The sequence below is a fragment of the Geotrypetes seraphini genome, chromosome 16 (assembly GCF_902459505.1).
Source record: "Geotrypetes seraphini chromosome 16, aGeoSer1.1, whole genome shotgun sequence".
In the NCBI taxonomy this organism is placed as follows: Eukaryota; Metazoa; Chordata; class Amphibia; order Gymnophiona; family Dermophiidae; genus Geotrypetes; species Geotrypetes seraphini.
The window spans coordinates 49,151,574-49,170,831 of NC_047099.1; the positions used below are offsets into that span (position 1 = coordinate 49,151,574).

The following is a 19,258-nucleotide window of genomic DNA, read 5'->3' on the forward strand; positions in this document are numbered from 1 at the left end:
AACGTGTAATTAAACTCTGGAATTCAATGCTGGAGATTGCAGTGAAGCAGTTAGCTTAGCAGGGTTTAAAAAAAAAAAAAGGTTTGGATAATTTCCTAAAACAAAAGTCCATAAGCCATTATGAAAATGGATGTGGGGAAATCCACTGCTTATTCCTAGGATAAACAGCATAAAATCTGTTTTACTCCTTTCCCCCCCTCCCCCCCCCACCGCGCACTACTGAGATTCATTTGTGAGCAGAGACCACAATCCTGTTTGCTCAATCTGGGCTTTGTGGTGGATTGTTACGAACCATCTGTCTGAGTGTTTTGAAAGGATCGATAACCATTATATGTTTGCGACCCCCTGAAGTAGGCTGTTTTGCAGCCGAAACTCAGACCATGTCGGGTCTCTTCAGTTGTTAAGGAATCACCGCTTGCATCGCAACTGTTTTGCCCCCTGTGGGGGTTTGTTTTTTTTTGTGAGGGGGTTAAATTGTGGATTGAATTCATCACCTTCCAGATGTTTCTCACGTTTGTTTGCTAACTTGTATGTTTTTACACGTCCAGCCTGCCACCGCAATTTTGGGCACAGAGTATTTCAGAATTAGGCAATCACTGCTTAATATCCCAGCAGGGAAGAGCAGAAATATTAGCAGGAAAATGACCTCTAACACTAGCGACCCATTCGAAGGCAGAAGGAGGGTCGCCTGGGTTGACAGAGTACCTGGCGGACAAGCGTAACATGCCTCTTCTTGGAGTACAGATGAATTTGGGGGAGGGGGTGGAGGGTTTAGTTTTTGGGAGATAGGAAGCTGAAAGGAAGCAACCCGGGCCTCTCTGCCGTTGCGTAGACCCTTTTCTCCTGTGGGGGGAAGGGGGTGTCATGGGAAGCACGGCACCAAGGGAGCTGAACCGTGGGCTGATTCGCGCCAGCAATTTTAAGGCCAGCAGTGAAAGGTGAAAGGAGACCTCTGCAACTTCAAACAACCCAGCAACCGAATATGACTCAACTGCAGAGTCTAGCCACCCCACCATTCCTCTGGAACAACTTCTCGAGTGTTATAATGGTGTCTGAGAACTGCTGTGAATAATATGTGAAGCTGTCCTAACGAGGCCGAGACCTCCTGAGAAGTAGGGCGGTCTGGCCCTTGCTGTAAGAGACAGCTTCCCGGCCAAGGGCAGTCTGGTTTTGATCAAGTCTGTGCTCGAGATGTGCCAGGAACCAAAGGCCTTACGTAACACAGCTCGCGGCCTGGTTCTCCTGTATTGCCTTACATTTAAAAGAAAAAAAAACAAAACAAAAAGCCCCAAACTTTCTGGCTCCTTTCAGCGTCCATGGCACCAAGTTCCCTCCCTGAGACAATAACTGGCAAGCTGCTCCCAAAAATATTCCTGGGAGTAGAAAGAACAACGGAGGCTTCTCCGAGAAGTCTTCCTCTGATGGTAATACAAACAACTCCCCTTGTTGTGGTTCTTGTTTTGTGGCTGGGATTCTGAGAAAGAGAGATGTACACCTTCTGTTCTCATTTCACACAGAAATGCGGCTTTCGGCAGTTTGGAAGCCCGGGAGGGAGGGAGCAACGGGAGAGGCGGAAAAAGATGCAGAGCTCGAGATAGATTTGCTGACCCAGAGCCTGGGACAACACCAGGGCTGGCAGGGATGAAAAGGCCCGGCTGTGAAGCTTGGGGGGCTGGGGTGGGAAAGGAGGGAGGCTCTGCAAAAATATTGAGTCGCCTTCAGTAGAGGCGGGGAGGGAAGAGGAATAAAGAACAACACGAGAAGGCATTTCTTCGTTGAAAAGGAAGTGACGGCATGGCAATGTGTCCTGCTGGAGGGTTTGCAGTGAGGGGAAAAGAATTTGAGACTGGGGGATCTTGCGGCAGGATAAAGATGGCCATCATTTACATTTCAGTCCATGCTTGTGTCTTCGGGGGGGGGGGGGGGGAAGAGTCCAGGGTGCATTTTTCACTGCAAACGGTATTCCACAAGTGTTCTGTGCGCTTCTGAGAAAAGGAAGCATTTGTTAACCTTGTCCTGGGCAAGTCCGGGCTGGAATGAAAGAAGGGTGAACTCCTACGGGGGAGGGGGGGAACAGCGGTCACCTTGTTTGTGTCGGATTCAGTGACGATGCAAGGATGACAGCGGGGACCCCTGTCAAGGTTTCCAAAGCAGTCTGGACCTGTCCAAGGGCGTCGCATTGGCTCGCAAAGTCCCTCTTCGCCTTATGGGAACCGGAGAGGTGTCGTTTCGTGGCTGCGTTCCATGCTCTCACGTGAAAATATCCGGAAGGGCTGGTCTGTGTTATTATTTTGGAGGGAAAGATGCCGGGTTTTCACTGATTCATGTCTTGGGACAGGAAGTGACATCAGAGGGAGAGCCGACATGATGTGGGCAGCAAGTTTGTGCTGTTCCTCTCACCTGGAAAATTAAAAAAAAGGTACGGGGGAAGGTGGCGAGCGGAGAAGAGGGCAGGGAGGGGTGCCACTTACCCATGCTACACCATTGAATGGAAGTACTGAGCTCCCAGGTTTAGAGAGTAAATTTCCCACATCCTGTAAGTGCTGAAGGGTACCTTGAGGAGGTCAGGAGGTGAGTATGAATGAAAGGCAGTGAAAGTTGTAGTAAATAGAAGTGGGGCCTATCTGGAAGGGAGGAGCTTTTGTTTGAGAACACCTCACTTATCCCCTCCCCCCTACTACCCAGGTGGTGATTTTTTGGTGCCCCGTCAGGCCACCTGCAGTCTGAATCCTTGAAATTCGCTGCCTGCCTCCAGAACACCTGAACGAGCTGCGTCAGATTGGACTTTATACTGTCCCCCTCCCACCCTCTCACTGAACCTGTATCTGTGTGCGGTACGTTGCAGAATCAGAACCAGCATCGTTAGCGCAAGACAGAAGGAAGGTCCATCAAGCCCAGTATCCTGTTTTCAACGGTGGCTAACCCAAGTACCTGACAAGATCCCAAGGAGTAAAGCAGATTTTATGCAGCTTATCCTAGGAATAAGCAGTGGATCTTAATAATGGCTTATGGACTTTTGTTTTAGGAAATTATCCAACCTGTGTTTTTTTTTTTTTTTTTTTTTTTTTTTTTAAACCCTGCTAAGCTAACTGCTTTTAAAACATTCCCTGGCAACTGTTTAATTACATGTTGAGTGAAGAACTGTTGGCTCCTGCTTGTTTTAAATCTAGCACTTGGTAGCTTCATTGTACGCCCCATGGAGCCAGCTGGTGACCCTGGATGGGCTGAAGTGGGCTTCAAAGGCAATTCCGGTAGGGCCAGTGTTGAGCAGACTTCTAGGGTCTGCGTTTTGAAAATGGCAAGGATAGATCAAGATCAAGAATGAGCTTTTTATACGTCCTTCTAATCATTTGCTGTCAGTTCAGACTTAGGGGGGGAAGGAACGTAGATAAAATGTTGTAACCAGCAATGCAATGGTAGTATTATATCATTTTATTCGACACCCCCCCCCCTATGTGCTAAACATACCTTTGCTGGCAAGCATGCTGATACCACGCCAGCCAAATACAGGGGTCCTTTTACTAAGGCATGCTAACTGTTTTTGCGTGCGTGCTAAATGCTAACGTGACTAGCGTGCCTTAGTAAAAAGACCCCACAGTGAGAACTGAAAAGTCTCGGCATCAGCAGCTGAAGGCACGCCGTGGACTTATCATGATGGGAATTGAGAGCCCACCAAATCCCCAAACAAGGTTCAAAGCAGGTTTACATATCAAGAAACCCATTTATTAATCAAGAAATTGAACAAAATTCAAGTCCTATACTACAAGATCTAAAAAAAAAAAATCTCTCACATATAGGGTTCCTAATAAAAATTTAGAAAATTTGAACACATGCAAAGATTCATTAAAGAAGCAGCGGAAGATGAAGGGAGCAGCTGGGGCGCTGGGTTTATTTGACTGGCGGGGTTTCGGCATTGCTACCACCCATTTAAAGGACCCACGCACAAAGTGGGAGGGCCCAGGCCCCCAAGGTTCCCCATCCCCCGTGGCTTTACCAGCGGTTCAAACCTGTCAGACTTCACCAAGTGGGCCTGGCTTGAGACATGGATGTTTCCAGAATGGGAGCAAGGACTCCACAGGGACACTCTGCCCTCTGACCCACATGTGGTCCTTCTAAATGCGCTCTAGACTCCCTGTAATGTAGCAATATGGTAACATAGGAGACCACATCAAAAAGAGGGGTTTTTGGAATAACTAATAAATTAATCAAACCACTTTTTTTTTTTTTTTTTGCACCTACAGTGTCAAAAACTCTAAATATCATACTATCAGCTTTGACTAATATATGATTTAAGCTGATCACACAGAACTCCAATTAATGAATAGACCAGGAGGATGGGAAGAGGTAAAACACGGACCTCAACCCGCACGTCCTTAAAAATCCGAGGTCTGTGCCACTTGTAGTCTCTGGCTCTGACAGACCTCGATGACAATTTAGCTCTGACGGATCCTAACCTGTGCTGAGACTACAAGTGGTGCGGACCTTGGATTTTTAAGGTCGTGCGGTTTTAGATCCGTGAGGTCCGTGTTTTACCCCTTCCCTAGGAGGAAGAAGTCTCCTACAGAGGCTACAAGCTCAGAACACAGAACCTCTTAGAACATATATGTTATCCTGGATGGTGTTAGGTCAAAAGCGCGCAGACAATTGAGCGCAGCGCGGAGGCGTGCGCCGCAGAAAATTACAGTTTTTAGGGCTCCGACGGGGGGGGGGCGTGGGGGGAAACCCCCCCACTTTACTTAATAGACATCGCGCCACGTTGTGAGGGGTTTGGGGGGTTATAACCCCCCACATTGTACTGAAAACTTCACTTTTTCCCTGTTTTTAGGGAAAAAGTTCAGTTTACAGTAAAATGTGGAGGGTTACAACGCCGGCGCGATCTCTATTAAGTAAACTGGGGGGGCTCCCCAACAAAACCCCCCCGTCGGAGCCCCTAAAAACTGAAATTTTCTTTGGCGCGCGCCTCCGTCTTGCGCTCAATTGTCGGCACGCGCCTTTGTTTTTCGCGGGGTTGTCTATGAACCGTCCTGGATTGATACAGCGCCATAGAATCATCGGTGTTGATCCTCCATCCCACCCTTAAATCTCCCTAACTATTTTATTTAACTGTAACTCAGGTTAAAAGTATTTAGTTTATGTTTCATTCTGGTTTTTCATCCTCAAGATACTAGAATTAATATAGAATCAATAAAAGAAACAGCAACATTTATCTAGATGGAGGATCAACATAGATGATTCTATGGTGCTGTATCAATCCAGGATAACATATATGTTCTAAGAGGTTCTGTGTTCTGAGCTTGTAGCCTCTGTAGGAGACTTCTTCCTCCTAGGGAAGGGGTAAAACACGGACCTCGCGGATCTAAAACCGCACGTCCTTAAAAATCTGAGTTCCGCGCCACTTGTAGTCTCAGCACAGGTTAGGATCCGTCAGAGCTAAATTGTCATCGAGGTCTGTCAGAGCCAGAGACGACAAGTGGCACAGACCTCGGATTTTTAAGGACGTGCGGGTTTAGATCCGCGAGGTCCGTGTTTTACCTCTTCCCATCCTCCTGGTCTATTCATTACTTGGGATGGTCGGTATGATAAATTGGAGTGCTGTGTGATCAGCTTAAATCATATATTAGTCAAAGCTGATAGTATGATATTTAGAGATTTTGACACTGTAGGTGCAAAAAAAAAAAGTGGTTTGATTAATTTATTAGTTATTCCAAAAAAAATTTTTAAAAACCTCTTTTTGATGATGTTATTTTTGTGGGTTGGATTATGATGAAGTGATCTGTGTTACTCTTTTGAACATAGTAGACCACGGCGTGATCCATCCAGTCTTCCTGCATACTTATTCCTGAGCTGTCTATGCCTTTTTCAAGGAACATATGCGGGCTCTGCCCACCTCTGGTCCTTATACTCACTACAATGTATTAATATAAGGCCTCTGCCCGCCTGCTGCTACTACTTACTGCTAATCAACAGAATGAGACAGTCCCTGCTCAAAAGAGCTTACAGTCTAGTCAAGGCGTAAGAACATAAGAATAGCCTTACTGGGTCCAATCCAAGTCACAAGTGCCTGGCAAAAACCCAAATAGTAGCAGCATTCCATGCCACCGATCCAGGGCAAGAAGTGGCTTCCCCCATGTCTGTCCCGACAACGGTTTATGGACTTTTCCTCCAGGAACTTGTCCAAACTTTTTTTTTTTTTTTTTTTTTAAACCAGCTACATTAAATACTTTCACCACATCCTCTGCCAACACATTCCAGAGCTTAACTATTCTCTGAGTGAAAACATATTTCCTCCTATTGCTTTTAAAAGTATTTCCCTGTAACTTCATCGAGTATCCCCTAGTCTTTGTAATTTTTGACGGAGTGAAAAATCGATCCACTTGTACCCGTTCTACTCCACTCAGGATTTTGTAGACGTCAATCCTCTCTCCCCTAAGCCGTCTCTTTTCCTACTGTTTTTGTCTTTCCTCATGCGAGAGGAGTTCCATCCCTTTTACCATCTTGGTCACTCTTCTTTGAACATTTTCTAGTGCCACTATATCTTTTATGAGATAAAGTGAGGTTGTACCATAGAGCAATACAGAGGCATTATAACAGTGGCCCCAAACTCAAACCCTTGGCAGGGCCACTTGGAAGGCCTCAGAAAAAAATAGTTAATGTCTTATTAAAGAAATGACAATTTTGCATGAGGTATAAAACTCTTTATAGTTTATAAATCTTTCCTTTTGGCTGTCTTAATAATAATATTGTAATTTACAGCTAAAGAGACAAATGATCAAGAAACTGTTTTATTTTACTTTTGTGATTATGATAAACATACCAGTAGTAGCTGGCAGGCCACATCTGGCCCCCCCGGGCTGCGACTTTGAGACCACTGGATTATAACATTCTTAGTCAAACTGGACAAGAAGGTGCATCTATACACTTTGTTCAGGTGGGGGAATTACAGAGGGAATGATAAGGCAGAAATTGGTGCTTAGAAGATAGGGTGGAGTTTGGAATTGAAAGCGTCTTCAAAGAAGCTGATAGGAGAGCTTTTAAACTAGAACAGGGGTGTCAAAGCCCTTCCTCGAGGGCCGCAATCCAGTCGGGTTTTCAGGATTTCCCCGATTAATATGCATGAGATCTATTAGCATACGATGAAAGCAGTGCATGCAAATAGATCTCATGCATATTCATTGGGGAAATTCTGAAAACCCGACTGGATTGCGGCCCTCGAGGAGGGACTTTGACACCCCTGAACTAGAAGGAGACCAATATTGCCTGCTTATACTCACTATAATGTATTGATCTATGGCCTCTGCCCGCCTGTGGTCTTTATACTCATTGGATGTCTCCTTTTCTTTACCAGTTCAAGAGAATGCTGAACCGTGAGCTTACCCACCTGTCCGAAATGAGCCGGTCTGGGAACCAGGTCTCCGAATATATTTCCAGCACATTTTTGGGTAAGTGCCCAGTGATTGCTGGCCTATGTACCATTTGAAGTGTATTTACATGGAGAGCTACAGGAGATACCCCTGAGTTATACTGGGAAGCCGCCACCCAGTTAACCATACTGACTGGGTTGCAACGGGATATGCACCAGCACCTAACAAAATGGCGTCACTGGATCTTCTGACATGTCCTTATGCGAAAATCGCGATGCCTTTGGAAATATTTTGAGCATTTCTCTGATAGTACAGGCTCTCTTATTGAGCGAATTAGATTACTGTAACGTCATCTATCTACAGACAGTTCAGAACATGGTTTTCTGCTTCATCTGTTTACTGAAAAAGCAGATAGCGCAATTCATTGGTTTCCTATACCAGCTCAAATTTTATTTCAGTTCTTCTGTCACGTACATAAAGTCTTCTGTTGTGGTTTGATGCCACACTCAGTGGTGAAGTAAGGGAAGGTGGGGGGGGGGGGGTGTGGACCAACCTTGGACGCCATCTGGGCTCCGGCACCTCTCCAGACTCCAGCCTGCTGCTTGCACTGGCCTGGCTCCCTCTGAAGTTGCTTCCGGGGTGCAGGAAATGACATCAGAGGCAACCAGCGCGCCAAAGAAGCTGTTCGCGCTGGTGAAGATTTGAAAAAGTACAGGGTGGGAAGGGCGTGCACAAGTGTGGCGTGGAGACGCGGAAGGGGCGGGGGAAGGTTGGCACAGAAGGCTTGGGGGCAGAGAGGGGGGGGCGCCATTGGCCACACTATTTATTTGAACATTTCTTGCTGTAGGCATTATCTTTCCCTCTATGAGAGGTAAGAAACCTTGGAAAAAGCAGCACAAACAATTGTCCTATCAGGCCGCAGAAATAGACAAAGGAGTTGTTACAATGTTACCATCGTTTGCTGATTAGAAACAATTTAGACTTCTACTGAAGATATATTTATTTGTTTAGGAAGCTCTTGCTGGCTACAAGTTGATTTTGATGTTGTTGGTGTTACAATAGTGTAAATCCTGGATTGTTAATCAGTTTCTGAAATTATTATCTGCATCAGACTGGAGGGGGCATATTGCAGAATACAGTAAAACCTTGGACTGCAAGTGTTTTGCAAGACAAGCAAAAGATTTTATTAAATTTTAACTTGATATACAAGCAAGGTCTTGCAATACGAGTACATACAGTATTTTGTATTAAAGTTTTTGGGTTGTGGAGGTTCTGTTATTTCTTATGGGGAAATTCGCTTTGATACACGAGTGTTTTGGATTATTCGAAATGAATTATGCACGCAAACCAAAGTTTTACTGTATATGATAAATTGTTATTCTATTATTTTTTCCCCCTTTTTAATGTTATATTAATGCCAGAGTGCTCTGGGAGTGGTACCTGCATAACTGCCTGGTTAACTGAGGTTGTCTTACCCGGGTGACTCCTGGTGCCCCAGGTACAGTCCAGTCTCCGATATAGCTGCAGTGTTTAAAGAACCACTGAGTGCCGCTTGTTGAATACTGCCCTCTAGGGGGAATTCAGTAAATGGCACCCATGAAGATGGTAAAGATGATAGGATTTATCCATGCTAAACGTATTTTGCAAAGGACACTCTGCACAGAGTCCTTTTTATTTATTCTGCACAGAGCATTCCTTTTTTTTCTCTTTTTATTTGTATTGCAAGCATTTTTTTTAAATCTTTTTTTATGTTGTATTCTGCACGGAGCATCTTTTTTTTTTTTAATTCTTATTCATATAACAAATGGATCTGGAATGGCCAAGTTGTCATTCCCCCCCCCCCCCCCCCCCGTCAAACCCAATCCCAACCCGGAATTTCAACACTCCTTCCCAGTATTTTCTTACGCACTTATATCCTCAGCAATAATGTTATCGATAAATAAAACACAGACACTTTATAGATGGTAATAATCAGGCCGCAGCTTTGTTTATTGGGACTAGCAAGAAGCAATGAACAACTGCTTCACCCCGAGCTACAAGACATTGCAATTACAAAACTCACAATTGTATTCCCCTGACCCTGCCATCTCAGCAAGAGCTTAGGGGGTGGCATGGATCTCCATGCCCCTCTTCCGTGCCACGGGCCTCAAGACATATTTGCTCACTTGAGCTCCCTTCCACTTAACCGCTCATCCCCAGATGAGCCTAGGGGTGTAGGCATGGACCGCCATGCCCCTCCCCTTACAAGGTCACCTGACCCGCGGCCTCAACTAAGCTGACTGCCAAATACCCGCTCATCTTCCGATGAGCCAAAACCTTGTAGCTCGGGTTACCGCCGCTGCGACAACCCTAAACCCCCCAAATCACCTGATCGAACCCTATATCCATAGGGGAGGGTGGGCGGGAAAGTTGCCTCTGAGGGACAGAGATGCACACTGTTCCTCGGAGGGATGCAATCTGTAAAACCCCTTCCCATCATTCCCTGCTTCCCCTTGCACAGCCAATCCATTCCCATCCTCCCGGCGGGAAACCAGGTCCCTCCTTTCCACTTCCACCCACTCTTACTCAACTACATCCCCCCCATACCCTACCAACTGTCTCAACATGGGCGACTACTTGGCCATCGAGACAAGCTCTTGGGCTCTTTTTTTACACTGAGTGCCATTTTTTTTTTTTTTTCTTTAAAAGCTTTTCTGTATACTAAACACAGTATCCTTCCTTTATCTTTTTTTTTTTTTTTTTTACTTTGTATTTATACTTCACAGAGCATCTTTTTTTAAACTTTTTATCTTCATTGCAGGGCGTGTCCTTAGCAGAGTATTTCGTAGTGCGAATCCCGCGCTTTGCTTTGGGGACCAGACTTATGCCTGCCAAACCCTGGTGTCATCCTTGTACCCAACTTAGCCACAAAAATGGCTGGGAATCCCATGGTCACACTCCCTTGCACATGAGAGAAGTTAGGCGCAGAGACCCTCTACTTATAATGTTTTAGCCTGGTTCCAAATCTCATTTAATAATTTTTCAACAGAAACTCCTGTTCTCCAGAGCCCTCCAGGGGTCCATTACGGCTCTTATCTTGTTTAACATCTTCCTAGCACCTCTCCTTTCGGCAATACAAGACAACAGGAGTACTCCTTTCTGCTAGGCCGACATACAGATCTTTTATTGGTTCCCAGATTCATCTTCTGCATCCAGTAAACTAAATGACTGCCTCTCTCACGTATGCCACGGCTCATAGACAACGGCGCGAAAGATAAAGGCGCGCCCGGACAATTGAGCGCAGCACGGAGGCACGCACCACTCTAAATTACTGTTTTTAGGGCTCCGATGGGGGGGCATGGGGGGGAACCCCCCCACTTTACTTAATAGACATCACACCGGCGTTATGGGGGGTTTGGGGGGTTGTAACCCTCCACATTTTACTGTAAACTTAACTTTTTCCCTAAAAACAGGGAAAAAGTGAAGTTTACAGTAAAATGTGGGGGGTTACAACGCCCCCACAATGCAGCACGATGTCTATTAAGTAGCCATACCCCCGTCGGAGCCCTAAAAACAGTAATTTAGAGCGGCGCGCGCCTCTGCGCTGCGCTCAATTGTCCCGGCGCGCTTTTGACCTGACACCGTATGCCACTGACTTAGAAAATAATCTCTTAGTTCTAAATGCGTCCGTATGCGAATGCATCTGGTTTTCGCCAACACCGTCTCTTCTTCTGTCCCCGCCACTAATTAACGGATCCCCTTTACAATTCTCAGACACAGCAAAAGCTTTAGGCGTCATTTTGGGACAGAGATCTTAGTTATAAACCTCCGATCGATGCTGCTGTTCGTTCTTCGCACTTCACCACGTTAGATCAGCGAAACCCTTTTTATCCAAGGCTCTTCTGCGTAGTCTAATTCTTTCTCTTGTGATTTCACAATTGGATTATTGCAATTCACTATAGTAAGTAATGTGATCTACAAGTGTAAAACATCTTTCATCTGCCGCTCATTTTGATCATGTCACTCCCTTCCTGAAACTAGAAGATTGGCTGCCTCTATGAGGACTCATGACATTTAAATTCTTTTTTCTTTTTTTTTAATTCTTTATTCATTTTGAAAACTTACAGCAAGCGTACAGGAATATATCATTAGTAACAACAATAACACTTGTAATTCTCATATAATTCTAAAAACATAAAAATTATATCCGTCCCACCCACCTTCTTTCAAATATTATAATTAATTATATCATAAATATAATATAAACATATAATTTAGTGAAATTTCCAGAAAAACTCCCCCCTACCCCTCCCCCCTATGTGTACATATATTCATCCAAGGAAAATGATGTTTACTCCTTACAATATCGTTCCAATGGCCCCCAGATCTTTATAAAATTATTATAGTTCCCTTTCTGTATTGCAATTGCTCTTTCCATCTTAAAAATATGGCATACCGAATTCCACCAAAATGTATAATTAAAATTAGTATAATTTTTCCAGTTATTGGTGATATGCTGAATGGCAACCCCAGTCAAGATTAATAATAGTTTGTTATTATGTGCTGATATTTGACTTTTTTTCCTCATAGACATACCAAACAGAATAGTATCATAGGATAATGCAACATGGCTTTCTAATAGACAATTTACTTGAATTCCAAAATAATCTTATACAGGGACAATGGTAAATTAAATGATCAGATTACAATGCCAGCATTTATTAGACTTAGAGCTATCTAACTTTTGTAAATGAACAGGGGTCCAGAAAGCTCTATGTAACAAAAAGAGCATTAAGCCACATTCAGGTATAAATTAATATCTGGATATAGGAATAAAAACCAAAAAATGGTCTTAGAGACATTTGGAGTATTGAGATTAAGCAACAAATTTCTGCATCTCAGTGGCCACGAATTTGGTCTTGGAGAATGAGATGGACACTGTCGGCATCTATGAGGCAAATCTTTTTTTTTTTTTTTTTTTAATCAGTTTTCAAAATTTACAAGAATTAACTCTTGCGAAAGCAATACAGCTTAAATTGGATAAAGGAAAAAGAATCCAAATCTTTATACAATAAAGAAACAATCTATAGCTCCTCAATTTATAAGACAGGAATTCCACTAAGAAGAGAAACTTATTACACATATAATTAATCAATCAGGAAAGGCTTTAACAGCATTTTTGAGAATCCCTTTTTCAAACTGCTGTTCTCATTTCTAAGCCTAAACATTCCCCGTGGCCCAACGTCTTCAAATCCAAGAAAGCTCGAAGCTGTTCAGGAGAATAAAACACATATTTAACCCCTAAATATGTAACTAGGCATTTTAATTCTAACACTGGTATACAAATCTCATTCTCCCGCAGCCCCCTCTCGCCTTAACAGATTGATCATTCCTTCCACCCCCTCCTCAACCACTCCACTCTGCAGATGACAACCTGACAGCACGTCTACCTTTTATCGGAGATCAGGTTATCATCCTCCCGTCGTTGCTTTTCATTACATTGGCCCCCAAGCTGCGGAATGACCTTCCGCTGCTTATTAGAAACTCTGCGACATTAGTAGAATTTTTAAAAACCAGCTTAAAATGCTCATGTAAACCACTCTGAATTGACTCCCCAGTCATTAGTAGCGGTGTATAAGTTTTCAGCACACGATCAACCACAGCCACTTACGGGGAAATTCTAGAAATGCCACCCTACTAGTGTCTAAGTTAACAAACACCGTTTAAAACGGCAAAAACAACCCGCAACATTAAAATGCCTACCAGCGCCTAAATAATACACTCCAGAATCGCACCTACATTGGGGCTTTAGGCCGACAAACTCGACTATGACTACGACAAAGACAGGTGTCGGAAATGTAGGCCTGGAAAGCCTTGCTCTATATTTCTGGCGCCTATCTTTCATGGAGGCAAAAGAACATAAGCAATGCCTCCACTGGGTCAGACCTGAGGTCCATCGTCCGCTCACGCGGCGGCCCAACAGGTCCAGGACCTGTGCAGTAATCTTCTATCTATACCCCTCTATCCCCTTTTCCAGCAGGAATTTGTCCAATCCTTTCTTGAACCCCAGTACCGTACTCTGCCCTATTACGCTCTCTGGAAGCGCATTCCAGGTGTCCACCACACGTTGGGTAAAGAAGAACTTCCTGGCATTCATTTTGAATCTGTCCCCTGTCAACTTTTCCGAACGCCCTCTTGTTCTTTTATTGTTCGAAAGTTTGAAGAATTTGTCCCTCTCTACTCTCTCTATGCCCTTCATGATCTTATAAGTCTCTATCATATCCCTTCTTCTCCAGGGAAAAGAGACCCAGTTTCTCCAGTCTTTCTCTCTCTCCCCCCCCTTTCTCTCTCTCTTTCTGTCCCTCTCTACTCTCTCTATGCAGAACACAACTACATCAGTTAACAGCTGTCCGTCTGTGCATCCCTGGATATTTATTTATTTAGATTTATATCCTGTTCTCCCCAAGAGCTTAGAATGGGTTACAATTACATTCACAGTTTTACAATAAAGGGTTTACATACAGTGTGTTGCAATATATCTTCATATAGGATAAGAACGTAAAACTAGCTTTACTGGTCCATTTAGCCCAGTATCCCATCTTCTGGTGGCCAATCCAGGTCACTAGTACTGGCCAAAACCCATGGAGTAGCAACATTCCATGCTACCGATCCAGGGCCACTGCTGGCTTCCCCCATGTCTTTCTCATAACAGACTATGGACTTTTCCTCCAGGAACTTGAACATAAGAATAGCCTTACTGGGTCAGACCAATGGTCCATCAAGTCCAGTAGCCCGTTCTCACGGTGGCCAATCCAGGTCCCTAGTACTTGGCCAAAACCCAAGGAGTAGCAACATTCCATGCTACCGATCCAGGGCCACTGCTGGCTTCCCCCATGTCTTTCTCATAACAGACTATGGACTTTTCCTCCAGGAATTTGTCCAAACCTTTCTTAAAACCAGCAACACTATCCGCTCTTACCACATCCTCTGGCAACGCATTCCAGAGCTTAACTATTCTCTGAGTGAAAAAATATTTCCTCCTATTGGTTTTAAAAGTGTTTCCCTGTAGCTTCATCGAGCGTCCCCTAGTCTTTGTAATTTTTGACGGAGTGAGAAATCGATCCACTTGTACCCGTTCTACTCCACTCAGGATTTTGTAGACTTCGATCCTATCTCCTCTCAGCCGTCTCTTTTCCATGCTGAAGAGCCCTAACCGTTTTAGTCTTTCCTCATACGAGAGGAGTTCCATCTTGGTCACTCTTCTTTGAACCTTTTCTACCGCCACTATATCTTTCTTGAGATGAGACCAGAATTGAACGCATTAATTACTGATTCTGGTGAAGGATTGAGGGAGGTTTTTACAGCTTTTCTAAAGTTAAGAAATCCTTTAAAAAACTCTGATATGAGGAGGTAGGCTGTTCCAGAGGTTTGGTAAGAAACGGGAATAGGATTATTTCCAGGCTGTTTACTGCAGAATTGAGATAAAATGAATTGTGACAGGGAGGCAGGGCAAGTAGGCACCGGAGATGAGGTTTCTCTTTCACCTGTTGTCCGGGCTTGAAGGGGGAGCTCAGATCGCACAGTGCTGGAGTGCTCACTGGATCCTGAGTTCAAAACCAGCTCCAGATCGTAGGAATGTCCAATTGGCCTGTGTGAAATGAGTTGGTGGTCTCGGCCAAAACATTTTTACCTACTGGTTGCTATTGACATCCCTGCCCTGTCACTGACTTCTCAGATTCGCATGCAAAAGATTTGGGCGGTTGTAGAATGGAAGGAGAGCTGTCGTGAATTTGGAGAGGGGGGGGGGAGACCCTTAGAAGGCTTCCTCAAAGGCATCACTTCTGGGACAGGCAGAGCATCCTCACTAGGGATGCATTTTCAGCTCCAAGAAACACGTGTGCAGCGAATCTTTTCACATAAGCATCAGGATATGAAAGGTTCATCCTTTTCCGCCACTTTAAAAGAAAGAAAGAAAAAAAAAAGAACCCATAAAATCTCTTTTCATTTTTTTAGCTTAGGAGAAGGGGGCGCATGTGAGCTCTTTACCGTGTTTGCTTTCTCAGTGCCAGATGCAGAAAAATTGTTATAAAAAGGGGAAACGGATTGCAGAATGCAGCCCCAGGTGAGACCACAGCCAGCCCGACTGATGTCAAAAGGCAAAACCTCGAAGCCTTAAGCAAATGTTTGTGTAAATTAAATCTTCCTTCATTTCTCTTCTTGTAACCACACACTGCACAAGCTGGTGATGGCTCCCTGCAGGAGTTTAGAAATCTCCTCGTTAAGCGCCCGTCGGCCCCTATGGAGCTACGTGAATTTTTTTTTTTGCTTTTTATTCTTGTAAAGACTGGGCTGCTTACAACCCCTGTGCTGGTGCGTACTGGAAAGAGAGCCCAAACAGAGGCTGATCCCTTCAGTGCACCCCCTCTGCATGGACCTATAGGGATTACCACGACTACATATCATTCCTGTAGTGCTACCAGCTCTGCGTAGCGCTATACACCAACCCATGGAAGACACAGTCCCTGCTCGAATGAGCTTACAATCTCGTTGAGACGGACAAAGCGGACATAAAGGTGCATCTTTATACGGTTACCCCCACCCTCCAAAATTAACAACTGAGTGTCGGCGCATTGTGACGAGCTAAAGACGCACTTGGAAAGAGATTCTGAAAACCAGCGTGGCCACGAGACGAAGGATGTATTATTTTGTCAAAAGATGTCAAAGGGCAGAGTCTGACAGGACCCACAAAGGGTACTCTAGAGAAAGGCAAGAAAACCAAGCTGTTAGTTTCACAGTCAGTACTGAAAATTAGGTGCCAGGCCTAACTCCCGGATTTTATGACATGATGACAGAATTTATCTCCGTCCCCATGGAAAACCACAGAAAACCATCCCGTGTCCTTCTCAACCTTGGTCCTTCTACAGTAGCATTCTTCAATGCAAGGCTTGAGCATAAGGGGATTTTGGCATTCCATGGGATGGGTCCAATGGTAGACAGTTTCTTACCCTCTCTATGTAGATAAGGTGTGGAGGCAATGCCACCAAGTGGGAATAGTCACACTGGTGCAATAAGATGAGGAGAGATGAGAATAAGACCATCGTAACCGTCAGAGTCAGAATACCAGGCCAGTGTGTGGTTATTGCTTTAACCTTCCTTCTTTTGTTGTCGTGGAACAGATAAGCAGAACGATGTGGACCTCCCTTCCCCTACCCAGAAGGAACGAGAGAAGAAACGGAAGCAGCAGGAGCAGCAGCCCATGTCCCAGATCAGCGGCGTGAAAAAGCTGACGCACGGCTCCAGCCTGTCCAACTCCAGCATCCCTAGGTTTGGGGTCAAGACGGACCAGGAGGAGGCTCTCGGCCAGGTAATTCGGCTCTTGTCCCAGCTTTGAAGTTTGATTTGATTTATTTGCAAATGGATTAAGAACCGGGGGAAGTCGGGCTTCACGTGTTGTGCTTTTCCTCGTACCAGCTGGGATTTTGTAGGTAGTCTCCAACCGGATGCCAAGATATAGCACGTTGAGACTCGCCTCCATCCCAAAAGAGAAAGGCTAGCTCTTCTCCTCACTTATTAAAACACGGAAATCTTTGCTGAAATATATTTTTTTTTTCTTTTAGGAACTAGAAAATTTAAACAAATGGGGCCTTAACACTTTCCGAGTGGCAGAATTCTCCAATAACCGGCCACTGAGCTGTATAATGTATACAATATTTCAGGTGAGCGTGGCTGTTTCTTCAGTCAGTGCTACAAAGGCATGAAAGCACACTGGGTTACAGTTCATAACTTTTAGATGGCTGTTTGAAGCCGGGACAGATACCAGCCTCACTGAACTGCCGCCTTGTTGGTAGTTTTGGCAAAAAGGGTTTGTGGCTGAATAGATACGGAGAGTGGCTATCCTTACAGGTGGTAAGAGCCATGACAAGTTAGCGGGGTCTAGAAAGACCCTATTGTACTTATTCTGTGGTGAGCCAGTGTAGCCATAACACCCACAAGTTCTGGACTGATCTGGCGGGACTACAGGAAAGAAAATTAGCAGGAAAGAACTGAGTTTTCCTTGGCTCCTATACTGTCTTTATAGAGTAGCCTTAAAATAGGTGACCTGTTATGAAATTACCCAGAGAAAATATGGCATGTCTTAAGCTTGTCCAGTTTCTGCTACTGCAACCCGTTTCACTCATTAACCCTTTCTCCCCACCCTCCTTTTTTGGGTTGCTTTTTTTTTTTTTTACTGCACAGGAGAGAGAGCTACCGAAAACCTTCAAGATCCCGATTGATACTTTGATCACTTACACCATGACCCTAGAAGACCACTACCATGCGGACGTAGCATACCACAACAGCCTTCACGCCGCCGATGTCATGCAGTCAACGCATGCGCTGCTCTCTACACCTGCTGTAGATGTAAGGGCACATATATGCCTCTCCAGCTCTTACCTGTCATGACAGCAACTCACTGAAGCTAGGCAGTCAGTCATTCCTTCTCATTGCTTGACTTTTGAACAGTGCCCATAGACATCTTCTCATCACTGCCACTGCTGGTGATCTGTTTCAAGTTTGGAAGACAGTGGGTTGGAAGGGAAAAGAGAGAGAGGTGCCAGACTTGTAGGGGAAGGGAGGGATGCCAGACCTTGTGGAGGAGAAGGGAGGGATGACAAACCTATGCGGAGGGGAAGGGAGGGATGCCAGACCCATGGGGAGGGGAAGGGAGGGATGTCAGATCCATGTGCAGGAGATGGAGAGTTTCCAGGTCTCTGGTGGGAAAAGGAAGAGAACGGGAGAGATGCTGGACCCAGAGGTGGAAGTGGAGGGAAGAGATAGAAGAAAGAGAGAAGAAACCGAGAGCAAAGGGGGAAGAGAAAAAGAGAGAGACAAATGCTGGACCAGACTGGGGGGGGGCAGCAGGAAGAGAGAATGGGCTGGGGGGAAACCCAGGTCCAACAGATAAAGGGAGATAAATATGCCAGACCATAGGGGGGAGGGAGATCAGGGTGAGAGAGGAGAGATACTGGTTTCAAGGTGGAATCTGGAGGAGGAAGAGAAGAGTGAGTGGAGAACCTGGACATGGGGAGTGACTAGATCACAGAAAAGAGATGCTGGGCATGAGGAGAGCATAAAAACAGGGACATATATTTTGGACAGAGTAAAATGGAGGCACAGGGGAGAGATGCTGAATATGAGGGAAGGATAGAGGTTAGGGACAGGGCACAGAGGACATGCTGGGCAGGACGGATAGGGTTGCAGAAGGAAGATGGATGGTGGACAGAGAGATAGAGAAATGCCAAATGGAAAGGAGACCTCGAAAAGAGATTTAGAAAAAAAGAAAAGGAAGCTCAGATAACAAAGGGATTAAAAATGTATATTTTTTCCTGAATGCATTAATTGTAATATGTTGATTTTAAGAAATGTGCATCGCAGGTATCTGGCATTTCAGCTTCTAGCTCTGTTCTATGACAGGTTTTCTGTATAGCTTTGGAATGTGTTTACTGGGGCTCTGAAGGGGCTCCTCCCTGTCCCCCCTACTTTGGTGTCAAAGGGGCTCGGCGTAATTTTTCTGCCCGGGCTCCATTCAGTCCTATCTGAACCACTGCACCTGGGTGAAGGCAGGCAGGGCTGAGGAAAGTGTAAGCTGTTCCCGTTTGACGCCTCACTTCCTCAATTATTTTTATCACAGGCCGTGTTTACGGATTTAGAGATCCTGGCTGCAATATTTGCAGCCGCCATCCACGATGTCGACCATCCCGGCGTTTCCAATCAGTTTCTCATCAACACAAGTAAGTGGATGGCCAACCCCCCCACCCTGTCCGTGCTGTCCTGTTTATACGTCTTTCTATATGGTTATAAACGGAACTGCTGTTTCTTCGAGGGTCTGCTCTCTCTATATATCCATCTCCCAGGATCAACCATTTGGCAAGGTCACC

General features: G+C 45.0%; 1 protein-coding gene across 5 annotated transcripts in view; it reads left to right on the forward strand.

Annotated features, from left to right (window-relative positions):
• PDE4A (phosphodiesterase 4A) overlaps nt 1-19,258 on the forward strand; it is a 164,555-nt gene that overhangs the window by 138,163 nt on the left and 7,134 nt on the right. For all 5 annotated transcript variants that reach the window (XM_033925326.1, XM_033925327.1, XM_033925329.1 and 2 more), the window contains 5 exons: nt 7,346-7,439; nt 16,517-16,704; nt 16,958-17,056; nt 17,577-17,741; nt 19,012-19,111. In XM_033925326.1, coding sequence (XP_033781217.1) covers nt 7,346-7,439; nt 16,517-16,704; nt 16,958-17,056; nt 17,577-17,741; nt 19,012-19,111 — 646 coding nt within the window. The remainder of the gene's footprint in view (nt 1-7,345; nt 7,440-16,516; nt 16,705-16,957; nt 17,057-17,576; nt 17,742-19,011; nt 19,112-19,258) is intronic.